The following is a 15,413-nucleotide window of genomic DNA, read 5'->3' as shown; positions in this document are numbered from 1 at the left end:
GAAAGAACCCAGTTTCCTCAGCCCTTGTTCCAGAGACCAATCTCATGAACATTGCCTCCAGGACAAGTATATTCCTCGTCAGATCCAGAGACCCAATCTGCATCTTTCACTCCAGGTCAGGGAATTGCTTATTTGGAGAGCTGTCACACACCCGATGGGCTGAACAGCCTCCTTCTCCATTACAAGGATTCTGTGCGGCCCTGAGGGAGAAATGGAATCGAGCGACAAATCCGCCTTGGTCTAGTCCGAATAGTGCAGCGGGCCAGAGGGGCCAAATGGCCTCCTCCGGCTCTGCTGTGTTGTCCAGTGCTCAGCCCCATCACTGCCTCCTACTGCCGGGATTGAGTATGACAGGATTGTCCTTTCTGTTTTACCGTAGGTGGAACGAGAGATTGCCATTTTGAAGTTGATCGAACATCCTCACGTCCTGAAGCTCCACGACGTCTATGAAAATAAGAAATATTTGTAGGTATTATATTTTTCGCTTGTTTTATGGTGTGTGCAATTCTCACTGGTCTCCCCGGAGCGGCAGTGGGTATCTCTGAGTCGGTCAGATGTAGAGCTGGTTTCGCCCGGATGTTAGAACCCCAGTGTTGTGGCTCAGTGGTTAGCACTCCTGCCTCCCAGTCAGAAGGTTGTCAGTTCCATGCCAATGTTCCCCACCTGGTCCTGGAGGTGTATGTTATGGGCCGCACGGTGGCACAATGGTTAGCATTGCTGTCTCACAGCGCCAGGGACCTGGGTTCGATTCCTGGCCATGAGTCACTGGCTGTCAGATTCTGTACATTCTTAACAGTGCTAACCACCGTGACTATTTATGCAGGTTCTCCCCATGTCTGCATGGGTTTCCTCTGGGTGCTCCGGTTTCCTCCCACAATCCAAAGACCATCACTCACCTGATGAAGGAGTGGCACTCCAAAAGCTCATGATATCAAATAAACCTCTTGGACTTCAATGGTGTTGTAAAACATCTTAGTGTGCCCACCCCAGTCCACCGCTGGCATCTCCACACCAATCCAAAAATGTGTAGGTTAGGTGGATTGGCCATGCTAAATTATCCCTTAGTGTTCAAAGTTGTGCAGGTTAGGTGGATTGGCCATGCTAAATTACCCCTTAGTGCCCAAAGATATGAAGGTTAGGTGGGTTGGCCGTGCTAAATTGCCCCTTAGTGTCCAAAGATGTGCGGGTTAGGTGGATTGGCCATGCTAAATTGCCCCTTAGTGTCCAAAGGTGCACGGGTTAGGTGGATTGGCCATGCTAAATTGCCCCTTAGTGTCAGGGGAATTAGTAGGATAAATACATGGTGTTACGGGGATAAGGCCTGGGTGGGAATGTTGTCGATGCAGGCTTGATGGGCTGAATGGCCTCCTTCTGCACTGTAGGGACTCGATGATTCCAGAACAGCGGACAAATTGCAGAGGTTTAACCGAGTATGACAAAAATAAATCCCTTTCACCAAAACCAGAGCAAACAGAAGGAAATGTCGTAGCTTTGAGTTTTAAAAAAAAAAGGCCGATAAGGAAAAAGCGGAGGAGATAAATAAACCAATCGGCCAAATCTCCCAGTGTGCGGGATTGCTTAAAAAAATAGAAATCTTGCAGGAAGAAGTCGTTGTCGCAATTTCTCTATTAACGAAGCGATGAATATCAGAACAACACAGGAAACTCAGAGAGAGAGAGAGAGAGAGAGAGAGGGGGAAACAACAGCCTGAGTGGGGGAAGAAAAAATTACTATTTATTCATGGAAATGGGATATGTGTGTCGCTGGCTGGGCCAACGTTTATTGTCCATCCCTAATTACCCTTGAACTGAGCGTCTCACTCCAGAGGGTGAATGAGAGTCAACCACATTGCTGTGGCTCTGGAGTCACAGGTAGGCCAGACCAGGTAAGGACGGCAGATTTCCTTCCCTGAAGGACATTAATTGAACCAGATGGGATTTTCCGACAATGGTTTCATGGTCATCAGAAGATTCTTAATTCCAGAATTTTTAAAATTGAATTCCACCATCTGCCGTGGTGGGATTCGAACCCAGAACATTATCTGAGTTTCTGGATCAATAATCTAGCGACTAGTACCACTAGGCCTCCCCAGAAGGTCAAGGCTACTGCCTTAAAACAACAGTAATGTTTAAAGGATAGCTACAAGGTGAAAAAAACAGCTCTGGATGGAAAATGAGAAGAGCCAGGAGCATTTTGGATAAGAAAATGGCTAAAGCAGATCCAAGAGTGGGAATCTCGGAGGAGACAACTTCTAGTTTACAGCAAAGCTAAATAAGGAAGCGGGAGAAGTAGAAGTTGATAAATATTTTCTTCGTCTTTGGGTCATCTGCTGGTGAAACTCTCCACGGCCACCGTGTAGATCAATGTTTGACAACATTTAGTACAACGTTGAATGGGTTTGATGGATAATTTAAACTCCCAAGCTGTGGAAAGCCCACATCCCTCCGAGAAGATCTAGCTATCCCCCCCACTAAAAGTGTTGAGGGCAACAGAAGACCCCAGAGTGAGATAGATGCCCCATCTACATCAATGGGGACAAAGTAGAAAGGTTCAAGAGCTTCAAGCTTCTAGATGTCCAGATCACCAACAACCTCTCCTGGTCCCCCCACACCAACACTATAGTTCAGAAAGCCCACCAATGCCTTTACTTTCTCAGGAGACTAAGGAAATTTGGCACGTCAACTACAACGCTCATCAACTTTTACAGATGCACCATAGAAAGCATTCTTTCTGGTTGTATCACAGCTTGGTATGGGTTCCCGCTCTGCCCAAGACCGCAAGGAACTACAAAGGGTCATGAACGTAGCCCAATCCATCACACAAACCAGCCTCCCATCCATTGACTCCGTCTACAGATCTTGCTGCCTCGGAAAAAGGAGCCAGCATAATTAAGGACCCGGACATTCTCTTTTCCACTTTTTTCCACTGGGGAAAATATGTAAAAGTCTGAGGTCACATACCAACTAACTTCTGCTGCTGTCAGAATTGGAATGGGCCTAACTTGCATTAAGTTGATCTTTCTCTACACCCTAGCTATGACTACATTCTGCATTTCCTTCTCCATGAATGGTATGCTTTGTCTGTATGGCACACAAGGGACAATACTTTTCATTCTACGCTAATGCATGTGGAGTAATAAATCAAATCAACAGACAGAGGCCCCACAGCAAAGGAGGCAATACTCAAGTGAGCCAGAAGATGGTAGCAGCCATGTCCACTCAACAAAATGGAGAAGCCAAAGGGAAGTTAGTGCGGGAGGAAGGGATAGCTAAGAAGAAGCTGAAATTGAGCATTTCTGAAAGTGAAGCTGTTCTGCTGGAAAACGTTCGTAACACCGCTGAACTGGAAGATTCGAAGCACAAGATTCAAGCTGAGTGTATACCTTTAAAAGCCCGCGATAAGCTGAAATGCCCAATGAACCGAGTTCTTCAAGATCTGAACCTTTCAGAAACAACACAAAAACAAGTTCAAGGAGGAAGTAACACAGAAAAAGGCATGCCAAGGATTTGTGACCCTGAGACATTCCTGAGGTAGCTACGCAAAAATGTGAGAAGCTACAGAGGACATTAAATATTACTATTTTTCAATTAATTTGTGGGACACGGGCCTCGCTGGCTGGGCCAGCATTTATTGCCCTTCCCTAGTTGCCCTTGGAGGGCAGTTGAGAGTCAACCACATTGCTGTGGCTCTGGAGTCACATGTAGGCCAGACCGGGTAAGGACGGCAGATTTCCTTCCCTAGAGGGCATGAGTGAACCAGATGGGTTTTTCCAACAATGGTTTCATGGTCATCAGTAGATTCTTAATTCCAGATTTTTAAGAATTGAATTCAAATTCCACCATGGTGGGATTCGAACCCAGTCCCCGAACCTTAGCTGAGTTTCTGGATTAATAGTCTGGCAATAATACCACTAGGCCATCACCTCTTCCTCTTCACTAGAACTATCAGTAGCAACACAATGATGCACTGAAGTGTAGGGTCAGTTGTCAAGAGGTCACCAAGAAAATAAATGATCGAAAGAGCAGTTCATTGTCCTTCAAGATCAAATGCAAAAGGAATGCCAAAGAGACTTGAGGTGGGGGAGAAGGGATAGCAAGGAAATATTGTATTGCAAATAGATCTGCTCCGTTAGAAGTGAGGGAATTTTCATTTTGAGAATACAGGGGGATGTTATATTGCCTGCATGTCACTGTAATGTGAGATGCTCAGCAGAGAAAGGGTTAACGTGGGACTGGAGAACCATCCACAGTACTATGTATCGCATCACATGGGAATAGCCTAAGAGAACACTCTAGAAGGAACCTGCATGGAGACAATAGCACCAGGCATGCCAGTAACTGGGATCTGTACATTAATAAAGATTAATAATCAGAAATTCATGCTTAAACAAACAAGTTTCAAGCAAACCCATGATATAAAAAGAACTACTGGTACAGGGACGAAGAGGCAAAGGCCTCTCAGTGTGTTGCTAAGGATACTGGAACATGGGACCTGGAGACAGAGAGGCCTCTCAGCGTATTGCTCAGGGAAGTGGTACAGGGGCTTGGAGACAGAGGCCTCCCAGTGTGTTACTAAGGGCCCTGGTACCTGCAGCCTGGAGAGAGAGGCCTCTCAGTGTGTTAGTAAGGGCACTGGAATAAGGGGTCTGGAGGCGGAGGCCTCTCAGTGCATTGCCAAGGGTACTGGTACCTGGGGCCTGGAGAGAGAGGCCTCTCAGTGTGTTGCCAAGGGCACCAGTACCTGGGGCCTGGAGACAGAGGCCTCTCAGTGTGTTGCCAAGGGCACCAGTACCTGGGGCCTGGAGACAGAGGCCTCTCACTATGTTGCTAAGGGCACTGGTACCTGGGGCCTGGAGACAGAGGCCTCTCAGTGCCTTGGCAATGGTGCCAAGTGTGTGAGGAGCCTTTCATATTCCCAATGACCAAAGTATCTGCTTCTGAGGCAACTCATTTTGCAAAGTGTCCTGCAATGATTTTATTCCCAGTGAACTTTCCTTTTTTTTTCAGGTACTTAGTGTTAGAACATGTGTCTGGAGGGGAGCTGTTTGATTACCTCGTCAAAAAGGGAAGGCTCACACCAAAAGAAGCCCGCAAATTCTTCCGACAAATTATATCAGCGTTGGATTTCTGTCACAGTCACTCTATATGGTGAGGAAACATTTTTACAGTTTTTGGGAATCTCCCTCGGGTACAGGACCCTCTCTCTGTCTCTCTCTCTCGCTACTCAAGGCACTGAGTGTACGATAGGTTGCTATTACACAACAGCACGGTGGCACAGTGGTTAGCACGGCTGCCTCACAGCGCCAGGCACCCAGGTTCAATTCCTGGCTTGGGTCATTGGCTGTGTGGAGTCTGCATATTCCTCCCATGTCTACATGGGCTTCCTCCGGGTGCTCCGGTTTCCTCACACAGACCGAAAGACGTGCTGGTTAGGTGCTAAATTCTCCCTCAGTGTACCCGAACAGGCGACTATGGGATTTTCACAGCCACTTCATTGCAGTGTTAATGTTAGCCTACTTGTAATCAATGAACTATAAACAGGCCCTGACCAGATGCTCAGTGATCTATCAAAGCTCAACCATCTCCTCACACACAAAGATAACATTTATTCTTCATCTTGAGATTCACTAAGAGCATTAAGAGACAATCACATAGACACAGTTATCCCTTCCCAAAGGGACATTAATGGACTCACTGTGTTACTACAACACTTCATGGTCATTTTGCAGATTTACTTCTTTTATTCATTCGTGGGACATGGGCGTCGCTGGCTGGGCCAGTATTTATTGCCCATCCCTAGTTGCCTGAGGGCAGTTAAGAGTCAACCACATTGCTGAGGCTCTGGAGTCACATGTAGGCCAGACTGGGTAAGGACGGCAGATTTCCTTCCCTAAGGGACATTAGTGAACCAGATGGGTTTTTCCAACAGTGGTTTCATGGTCATCAGTAGATTCTTAATTCTACTGATCTGTCACGGCAGGATTCGAACCCAGGTCCCCAGAACATGAGCTGAGTTTCTGGGTTAATAGTCTCATGACAATATCACTAGGCTATCGCCTCCCTATGTAACTGATATAAGTTATTAAATTTATCTAATGCAGACTTGTAGGAATTCTATGATTTTACAACTTGGTATGGTGCGATTCGAACTCGAGATTGTTTTATATTTTATATGCTTAATTTTCCTCACAGCCATGCAGGTATGACTCTATTTTCTATATGCCCGGGAAGTTTATTTACATAATCTTGTGCAATGATTCAAAGTGTCCATACCAGCTCAGAGGAGCAACTATGATATCTGTTTACTTAGCTCTGAGTCAACACCCAGGCTTAATCACGCACCATGGGCATAGATCAGATTCCTAACTCATATAAATACAGAGCTACTGATGCAAAAAACACGACAGTGACCTTACATAGAAATCAAATGCCCACAGTGCAGAGGGAGACTATTCGGACCATGGAGTCTGTACCAATTGTTACCCATCCCCACCCCATTCCATTAACCCCACACATTTACCCCACTAATCCCCCTAACTTACACGTCTTTTGACACTAAGGGGCAATTTAGCATGGCCAATCCACCTAATCTACACATCTTGGGACACTAAGGGGCAATTTATTACAGCCAATCCTTTGGATTGTGGGAGGAAACCCACGCAGAGATGGGGAGAATGTGCACAGACAGTGACCCAAGCCGGGCATGGCCAATCCACCTTGAACCGACACACCTTGGGATGCTAAGGGACAATTTAGCATGAGAGGAAACCGGAGCACCCGGAGGAAACCCACGCAGACATGGGGACAACGTGCAGACACCGCGCGAGCAGGCTGAAATCGAACCCGGGTCCCCGGCGCTGTGAGGCAGCAGCGCCAACCACCGTGCCACCTCTCAATATTCCATAAATTAAAGAATGTGTTGTCCGGAGGATGGTTTGACAGAGGCTTTGTGGGGAAACAGTAAGTGAGACAGCGTGGAGAAAGAGGGAGGTGGGGGTGGAATTAGCTGATTAACTCTCGCAGTGGGGGGGGCAGCAGGGAGGTGATGGGCTGGAGTCGCCCCTTTGGACGCTGTAACCATTCTCGGATTCCCGCGAGTGCCTCGAAAGAGCGGCTTTACACGCTGGGGATTAGTGGGATTTTCCCGATATCCCAGGGTCCTCAGAAGCTATAAACAGCACGCTGTGATTCACGACCGTGGCAGGCAGCTTTTGGAGTAATCCTTTCTTCAAATCACAGCCCCAGGGACTCGTAGTAATTACTGCGTGGGGGCAGGCTAATAACATCCCTGACAGCGCAGAAGCGTCAGGGCAGGACTGGGTGATGGATGGGGCTGTATTTTAATTGAAGCGCTGTATCGCGGCTGTGCCGGCTGGGACGCCTGGAGCCCTGCGCGCTGCTTTAATTCGATCTCATCTCCCCACCGGCAACAACAGACAGCAACAGCCCTCCTTAACCCCGTCAGTGCCGGCTGCAATTCCTGAGCGAGAGGGGGCTGTCTACTGACAGGGGAAACAGATAGGGAGAGAAACGACTTCGATTTCAAACACGGGACCAGAGGCGGAGACGAGATGCATTTTTGTTTAAAAACGCAGCGAGTTGTTGTGATCCAGGGTGCGCTGCCTGAAGGATTTATAGGTGCGGGGGATTGGCGGGGTGATCACGAGGGATTTCGGGGATGGAACCTGGGTGGGATGCTCTGTCGGAGAGTCGGTGCAGACCCGATGGGCCAAATGGCCTCTTTCTGTGCTGTATGAGTCATCATCGAATCCCTCCAGTGCAGCAGGAGGCCATTCAGCCCATCAAGCCTGCACCGACTCCGGCCCTATCCCCACAACCCCATCTATTTCCCCGGCTAATCCCCCTGACTAAGGGCCAATTTAGCACGGCCAATCCACCTAACCCGGCACGGCGGCGCAGTGGTTAGCACCGCTGCCTCACAGTGCCAGGGACCCGGGTTCGGTTCCCGGCTCGGGTCGCTGTCTGTCTGTGTGGAGTTTGCACATTCTCCCCGTGTCTGCGTGGGTTTCCTCTGAGTACTCCGGTTTCCTCCCACAGTCCGAAGGTGTGCAGGTTAGCTGGATTAACCATATTAAGTTACCCCTTAGTGTCCAAAGATCAACAAAAATCCACCCCCCCCCCCCCAATTTCTCTGTGTTATGTAAGATTGTGAATAGGCCTCAGGGATCCTGCACTCCGATAATCCAGAACCCAGTGAGTGTCTCTAACTCCTCTTCCATTGTCCCCTGCAGCCACAGAGACCTGAAACCGGAAAACTTACTCCTGGACGAGAAGAATAACATCCGGATTGCGGACTTTGGAATGGCTTCTCTGCAGGTTGGCGACAGTCTGCTCGAGACCAGCTGTGGGTAAGAGGTTGCCTTGTGAACCTTGGCTTTGGTCTAAGGCCATTCTTTATCCCACCAACAACTGAAATGGTCGCTACTGTGGCTATTTGTGGGATCTTGCTGTGCGTAACTCAGCCGCTGTGCAATGGCGACATTTTGAGGGTCCTTTATTGCCCATAACTCTTTGGGATGTCCTGAAGCCATGGAAAGGCGCTATTGAGAGCAGGTCTACTAATCTTTTGAGCTTGTGGTTGTCTGCACAATCTATCGCTCTGTTGTGGATGTTTTTAGCCTTCTGAACCTCAAACCCCCCCCCCGACTCTTCCCAAACCATCTCCTCCACCTCCCCCCCCTCCCAGTGTGGGCTCTGTTTGGGGAGGGGGGGTATAATTGCCGGGTATTGGGTGTCCTTCATTACTCCACCCTCCCACCCCCACCCCTCCACCTCCAGCGGCCGTTTATCATCTCTAAGCTTAGAGATCAAAAGACGCGGGCCTCCGGACTGTACACCACCACAGGACTCGGCTGGTGACCTGAGGAGAGGAGACTCTCCGAGGCGCGTAAGGTCTCCGAGGTGAGGAGGCCCACCTCACGTTTACATGGAGGGTATCCTAACCGCTGGGCGGCGCAGTGTTTAGCGCTGCTGCCTCAAAGCGCCAGGGACCCGGGTTCGATTCCCGGCTTGGGTCACTGTCTGTGCAGAGTCTGCATGTCCTCCCCGTGTCTGCGTGGGTTTCCTCCGGGTGCTCCGGTTTCCTCCCACAGTCCGAAAGATGTGCTGGTTAGGGTGCATTGGCCATGGTAAATTCTCCCTCAGTGTGACCCGAACAAGCACTGGAGTGTGGCGACTAGGAGATTTTCACACTAACTTCATTGCAGTGTTAATATAAGCCTTACTTGTAAATGAACTTAAAACTTAAAAAACTGCCTTCATGTAGCGCCCTTTTCCAAAAATGTCTCAAAGCACTTTACAGCCAATGAAGTGTTTTCACTGTTGTTGTGGTGTAGGAAATTGGGCGGCCATCTTGTGCACAGCAAGCTCCCACAAGCTGCAGAGGATTACAACCTGATGGATCTGGTCGAACGGCCAGGAGACGGGAAGGTTCCTCGACCCTGCTTCGAAATAGCACCTCGGAATCTCCGACATGAGGGGGTGGACGACAGGAATTGGGTTTAATGTTTCTTCTGAAAAGCAGGCATGTCCCTCGCTCGTGTGTCAGTCTGGAATTTGCACTCAGGTCTCTGGGGTGGTCATCGCAATCCCAGCTTTCAGAGACTTGACGCCAGAATTTTCCAGACCCACCGCCCCAGCCGGAGAAACCTATGGCAGGGGTTGACTTTAGTGGGACTGGAAGAGCCCACCCTGAGACGCGGCCCACCAAACTACAGGCGTGAAGGAGCTTGGGATGTTTGTCCAGATCAAAATCACAAGAGCCGGAGTAGGCCATTCGGCCCTCGAGCCTGACCCCCCCATTCAATAAGACCGTGTGTGGCCTTAACTCCACATTCCTGCCTGTCCCCCACATTGAAGGAACTCCTTCAGTGGAGAAAATAAAAATATAACAAAACTCAACTCCAATTTACAAATCAAATGAAGAAACTTCATTACCCCAAACTTGAGGCCTCACCCTGGGCCATTCCAAATTTTCCCACAAGATGCGGTGCTGGGCAGATGGAGTTTAACCCTGATTAGTGTGAGGTGATTCATTTTGGTAGGACAAACTTGAATTACAGGGTCAACGGCAGGGTTCTGAGGAATGTGGAGAAACAGAGAGATCTTGGGGTTCATATCCACAGATCTCTGAAGGTTGCCACTCAAGTGGATAGAGCCGTGAAGAAGGTTTATGTTGTGTTAGCGTTTATTAACAAGTTTAAGAGCTGTGGGGTTATACAGGACCTTAGACCACATTTGGAATATTGTGTGCAGTTCTGGTCACCTCACTATAAGATAGATGTGGAGTGAGTTCAGAAGAGATTGACCAGATGCTGCCTGGTTTGGAGGGTAGGTCTTAAGAGGAAAGATTGAGGGAGCTGGGGCTTTTCTCTTTAGAGCAGAGGAGGATGAGAGGCGACTTAATAGAAGTTGATAAGATGATGAGAGGGATCGATAGAGTGGACATTCAGAGACTATTTCCTCAAGTGGGTGTAGCTGTTACTAGGGGGCATAACTATAAGGTTCATGGTGGGAGATATAGGAGGGATGTCCGAGGAAGATTCTTCACTCAGGGAGTGGTTGGGGTGTGGAATGCACTGCCTGCTGTGATAGTGGAGTCGGACACTTTAGGAACTTTCAAGCGGTTATTGGATAGGCACATGGAGCACACCAGAATGATAGGGAGTGGGATAGCTTGATCTTGGGTTCAGACACAGCTCGGCACAACATTGAGGGCCGAAGGGCCTGTCCTGTGCTGTACTGTTCTATGTTCTAATTCCCCAACATGATCTAATTTATAGTGAGTCAGATGACCATCACATCATTCTGTCATTGGTTACATGGTTTACTGGGTCAGCTGACCCTTACAGCTTGCTATTATCGGTCACGTTACAACAGATCTAATGTTACCACCGGTTACATTTGAACACCCCATAACCCTCATCGTCCTTAGTCAATCGAACGTCTGTCTCATTCAGCCTGGAATATATTCAGGAACCCAGCTCCTACTGCTGTCTGAGGGAGAGAATTCCACAACCCTCAGAGACGCAGAGAGTGGAATTTTCTTGTCCTGATCGCCATGGGAACCATAGCCGGTCGGACACGGACTACGCAAAGGTCCATTCCCATCGGGTGAGATTTTCCAGGCTTGGAGTGAGCACGGAATCCTTTCTTCATCTTCTTGGTACAATTCTAATCACCCTGTTATAGAAAGGATATTATTAAACTAGAAAGTGTGCAGCAAAGATTTACTAGGATGCTACCGGGACTTGATGGACTGAATTATAAGGAGAGGCTGGATAGATTGAGACTTTTTTCCCTGGAGCGTAGGAGGCTGAGGGGCGATCTTATAGAGGTCTACAAAATAATGAGGGGCACAGATCAGCTAGATAGTCAATATCTTTTCCCAAAGGTAGGGGAGTCTAAAACTAGAGGGTATAGGTTTAAGGGGAGAGGGGAGAGATACAAAAGGGTCCAGAGGGGTAATTTTGTCACACAGAGGGTGGTGAGTGTCTGGAACGAGCTGCCAGAGGTGGTGGTAGAGGTGGGTACAATTTTGTCTTTTAAAAATCATTTGGACATTTATCTGACCTTCCTTCTTTTTCTGTGCAGTTCTCCACATTACGCCTGTCCGGAGGTCATCAGGGTAAGTTTCTTCCTCAGATTAGGTTTTGTTTTTGACATGGGGCTGTTGTTGAGCCTGCACGTTGTGCCGATGTCCGCGGGGTTTACACAAACCAAACCCTTCGACTGTCCTTCCTGGAGATTAATGTTAGCTTTAATTATTAGTGCCTGGGGTGGGCAGGTCTCTGACAGTGATCAGCATTCATTGCCCACCCTTAATTGCCCCTTGAGAAGGTGGTGGTGAGCCGCCGTCTTGTGCGGTTGCAGTCCATGTGGTGCAGGTACGCCCAGGGTACTTTCTCTGTAGCAGTTTGATACGACTGAGAGTCTCACACTGACCATCTCAGAGGGTGGCACGGTAGCACAGTGGTTAGCACTGTTGCTTCACAGCTCCAGGGTCCTGGGTTCGATTCCCGGCTCGGGTCACTGTCTGTGTAGAGTTTGCACATTCTCCTTGTGTCTGTGTGGGTTTCCTCCGCGTACTCCAGTTTCCTCCCACAGCCCAAAGATGTGCAGGTTAGGTTGATTGGCCATGCTAAGAAATTGCCCCTTAGTGTCCAGGGATGCGCAGGTTAGAGGGATTAGTGGGTATAATATATAGGGTTATGGGAGTAGGGCCTAGGTGGGATTGTGTTCGGTGCAGACTCGATGGGCCGAAGGGCCTCTTTCTGCACTGTACGGTTCTATGGAATTTAGGAATCAACCAAATGAGATGGATTGGCCATGCTAAATTGCCCCTCAGTGCCCTAGGATCTTCAAGATAGGTGGACTGGCCATGCGAAATTGCCCCTTAGTGTCTAAAGATGTGCAGGTTAGATGGATTGGCCGTTCCTCATACGACAAGCTCTTCATTCCAGGGATCATTCTTGTGAACTTCCTCTTTACCTTAGATCCCCCGAGCTGTTAGTCTTCTGACCAATGTGGGACCTTGTTAAAGTCCTTGCAGAAACCCACATGAGCTGCATCGAGCTCCCATCTCAAAAAACAAACTCAATCACGTTAGTCAGACGCAGCCTGATCTTACCATATCCACGCTGATTGTCCTTGACTGTTCTTGATTAATTTGTCACATAAATTACAATTTTTACTGTCCCCCAGAATTATTTCCATCAGTATTCCCACCGTGGAGGTTAGGATAACTGACCTGTAATTATTCAGGCAGTACAACTACAGTCAGAGTGGATTGGAAACACAACCACCAGTAGAATTAGTTTCAACGTATTTATTCCATCAAAAACTCTCAAAAATTGTTCAATCTTTCTCTATTTCCCCTCCGTTCTAAAGAGAACAATGCCTATTGTTCTAAACTTGCCACTTAACTGAAATCCTTCATCCTTGCTACCATCCTGACATATCACGGAATCCCTACAGTGCAGAAAGAGGCCATTTGGCCCATCGAGCCCTCACCATCTCTCCAACAGAGAATCTTAGCCAGGCCCTATTCCCTTAACACCACACATTCACCCCACTAACCCCCTAAACTATATATCTTTGGACACTAAGGGTCAATTTAGCAAGACTAATCCACCTAACCTACACATCTTTGGACCCTAAGGGGCAATTTAGTATGGCCAGCCCAAAAAACAAAGAAAGTTACAGTACAGGAACAGGCCCTTGCTGCCCGACTGAACTAAAACCCCCTACCCCTCTGGGAATCGTATCACTCTATTTCCATCCTATCCATGTATTTGTCCAGACGCCCCTTAAAACTCATTATCATATCTATCAGTCCGCCTAACCTACATGTTTTTGGACACTAAGGGGCAATTTAGCATGGCCAATCCACCCAACCTGCACATCTTTGGACACTAAGGGTCAATTTAGCATGGCCAATCCACCCTAACCTACACATCTTTGGACACTAAGGGTCAATTTAGCATGGCCAATCCACCTAACCTACACATCTTTGGACACTAAGGGTCAATTTAGCATGGCCAATCCACCTAACCTGCACATCTTTGGACACTAAGAGACAATTTAGCATGGCCAATCCACCTAACCTGCACATCTTTGGACACTAAGGGTCAATTTAGCATGGCCAATCCACCTAACCCGCACATCTTTGGACACTAAGGGTCAATTTAGCATGGCCAATCCACCTAACCTGCACATCTTTGGACACTAAGGGTCAATTTAGCATGGCCAATCCACCTAACCTGCACATCTTTGGACACTAAGGGACAATTTAGCATGGCCAATCCACCTAACCTGCACATCTTTGGACACTAAGAGACAATTTAGCATGGCCAATCCACCTAACCTGCACATCTTTGGACACTAAGGGTCAATTTAGCATGGCCAATCCACCTAACCTGCACATCTTTGGACACTAAGAGACAATTTAGCATGGCCAATCCACCTAACCTGCACATCTTTGGACACTAAGGGTCAATTTAGCATGGCCAATCCACCTAACCCGCACATCTTTGGACACTAAGGGTCAATTTAGCATGGCCAATCCACCTAACCTGCACATCTTTGGACACTAAGGGACAATTTAGCATGGCCAATCCACCTAACCTGCACATCTTTGGACACTAAGGGACAATTTAGCATGGCCAATCCACCTAACCTGCACATCTTTGGACACTAAGAGACAATTTAGCATGGCCAATCCACCCTAACCTACACATCTTTGGACACTAAGGGTCAATTTAGCATGGCCAATCCACCTAACCTACACATCTTTGGACACTAAGGGTCAATTTAGCATGGCCAATCCACCTAACCTGCACATCTTTGGACACTAAGAGACAATTTAGCATGGCCAATCCACCTAACCTGCACATCTTTGGACACTAAGGGTCAATTTAGCATGGCCAATCCACCTAACCCGCACATCTTTGGACACTAAGGGTCAATTTAGCATGGCCAATCCACCTAACCTGCACATCTTTGGACACTAAGGGTCAATTTAGCATGGCCAATCCACCTAACCTGCACATCTTTGGACACTAAGGGACAATTTAGCATGGCCAATCCACCTAACCTGCACATCTTTGGACACTAAGAGACAATTTAGCATGGCCAATCCACCTAACCTGCACATCTTTGGACACTAAGGGTCAATTTAGCATGGCCAATCCACCTAACCTGCACATCTTTGGACACTAAGAGACAATTTAGCATGGCCAATCCACCTAACCTGCACATCTTTGGACACTAAGGGTCAATTTAGCATGGCCAATCCACCTAACCCGCACATCTTTGGACACTAAGGGTCAATTTAGCATGGCCAATCCACCTAACCTGCACATCTTTGGACACTAAGGGTCAATTTAGCATGGCCAATCCACCTAACCTACACATCTTTGGACTGGGGAAGGAAACAGGGGCATGGGCAGCACACGAGGAGAATGTGCAGACTCCACACAAATTTGAACCCTCCTTTATTGCGAGGAGCAAAGGGTTAAAATTGGGAGTGATTCTGAAAAGATTGGGTGCCTGATTATACAAAGGAGGCGACTGGCTCAGTCACACAGTGAGTGCTCGCTGCTAATGGAACCTCTTACTGTGCTTTCTGTTCATAGGGTGAGAAGTACGATGGCCGGCGGGCGGATGTATGGAGCTGCGGAGTGATACTCTTTGCACTTCTGGTGGTAAGAAATCAAGGTCTTGAATATCCTTCATTTGATTAAATTTATTATAGTCAGGAAGCAAACTGGGAACACAGAGGGAAGGAGGGTGTGGAGTGGGGACACAGAGGGAAGGAGGGTGTGGAGTGGGGACACAGAGGGAAGGAGGGTGTGGAGTGGGGACACAGAGGGAAGGAGGGTGTGGAGTGGGGAC

General features: G+C 48.1%; 1 protein-coding gene across 3 annotated transcripts in view; it reads left to right on the top strand.

The window, feature by feature from the left end:
- The window catches only part of LOC145361763 (serine/threonine-protein kinase BRSK2-like), a 134,534-nt gene that overhangs the window by 89,037 nt on the left and 30,084 nt on the right, over positions 1-15,413 (top strand). For 2 of the 3 annotated variants that reach the window (XM_080217720.1, XM_080217721.1), the window contains exons 3-7: positions 380-465; positions 5,007-5,147; positions 8,252-8,368; positions 11,613-11,646; positions 15,155-15,223. In XM_080217720.1, the coding sequence (XP_080073846.1) occupies positions 380-465; positions 5,007-5,147; positions 8,252-8,368; positions 11,613-11,646; positions 15,155-15,223 (447 nt within the window). Of the gene's footprint in view, positions 1-379; positions 470-5,006; positions 5,148-8,251; positions 8,369-11,612; positions 11,647-15,154; positions 15,224-15,413 lie in introns of all 3 variants that reach the window. The other variant, XM_080217719.1, reaches the window with a different exon arrangement.

Source organism: Carcharhinus amblyrhynchos, chromosome 35 (assembly GCF_965287045.1).
Source record: "Carcharhinus amblyrhynchos chromosome 35, sCarAmb.v2.hapA, whole genome shotgun sequence".
Taxonomy (NCBI): domain Eukaryota; kingdom Metazoa; phylum Chordata; class Chondrichthyes; order Carcharhiniformes; family Carcharhinidae; genus Carcharhinus; species Carcharhinus amblyrhynchos.
Note: the sequence above shows the minus strand (reverse complement) of the source record. Positions and strands in the feature narration are given on the sequence as shown.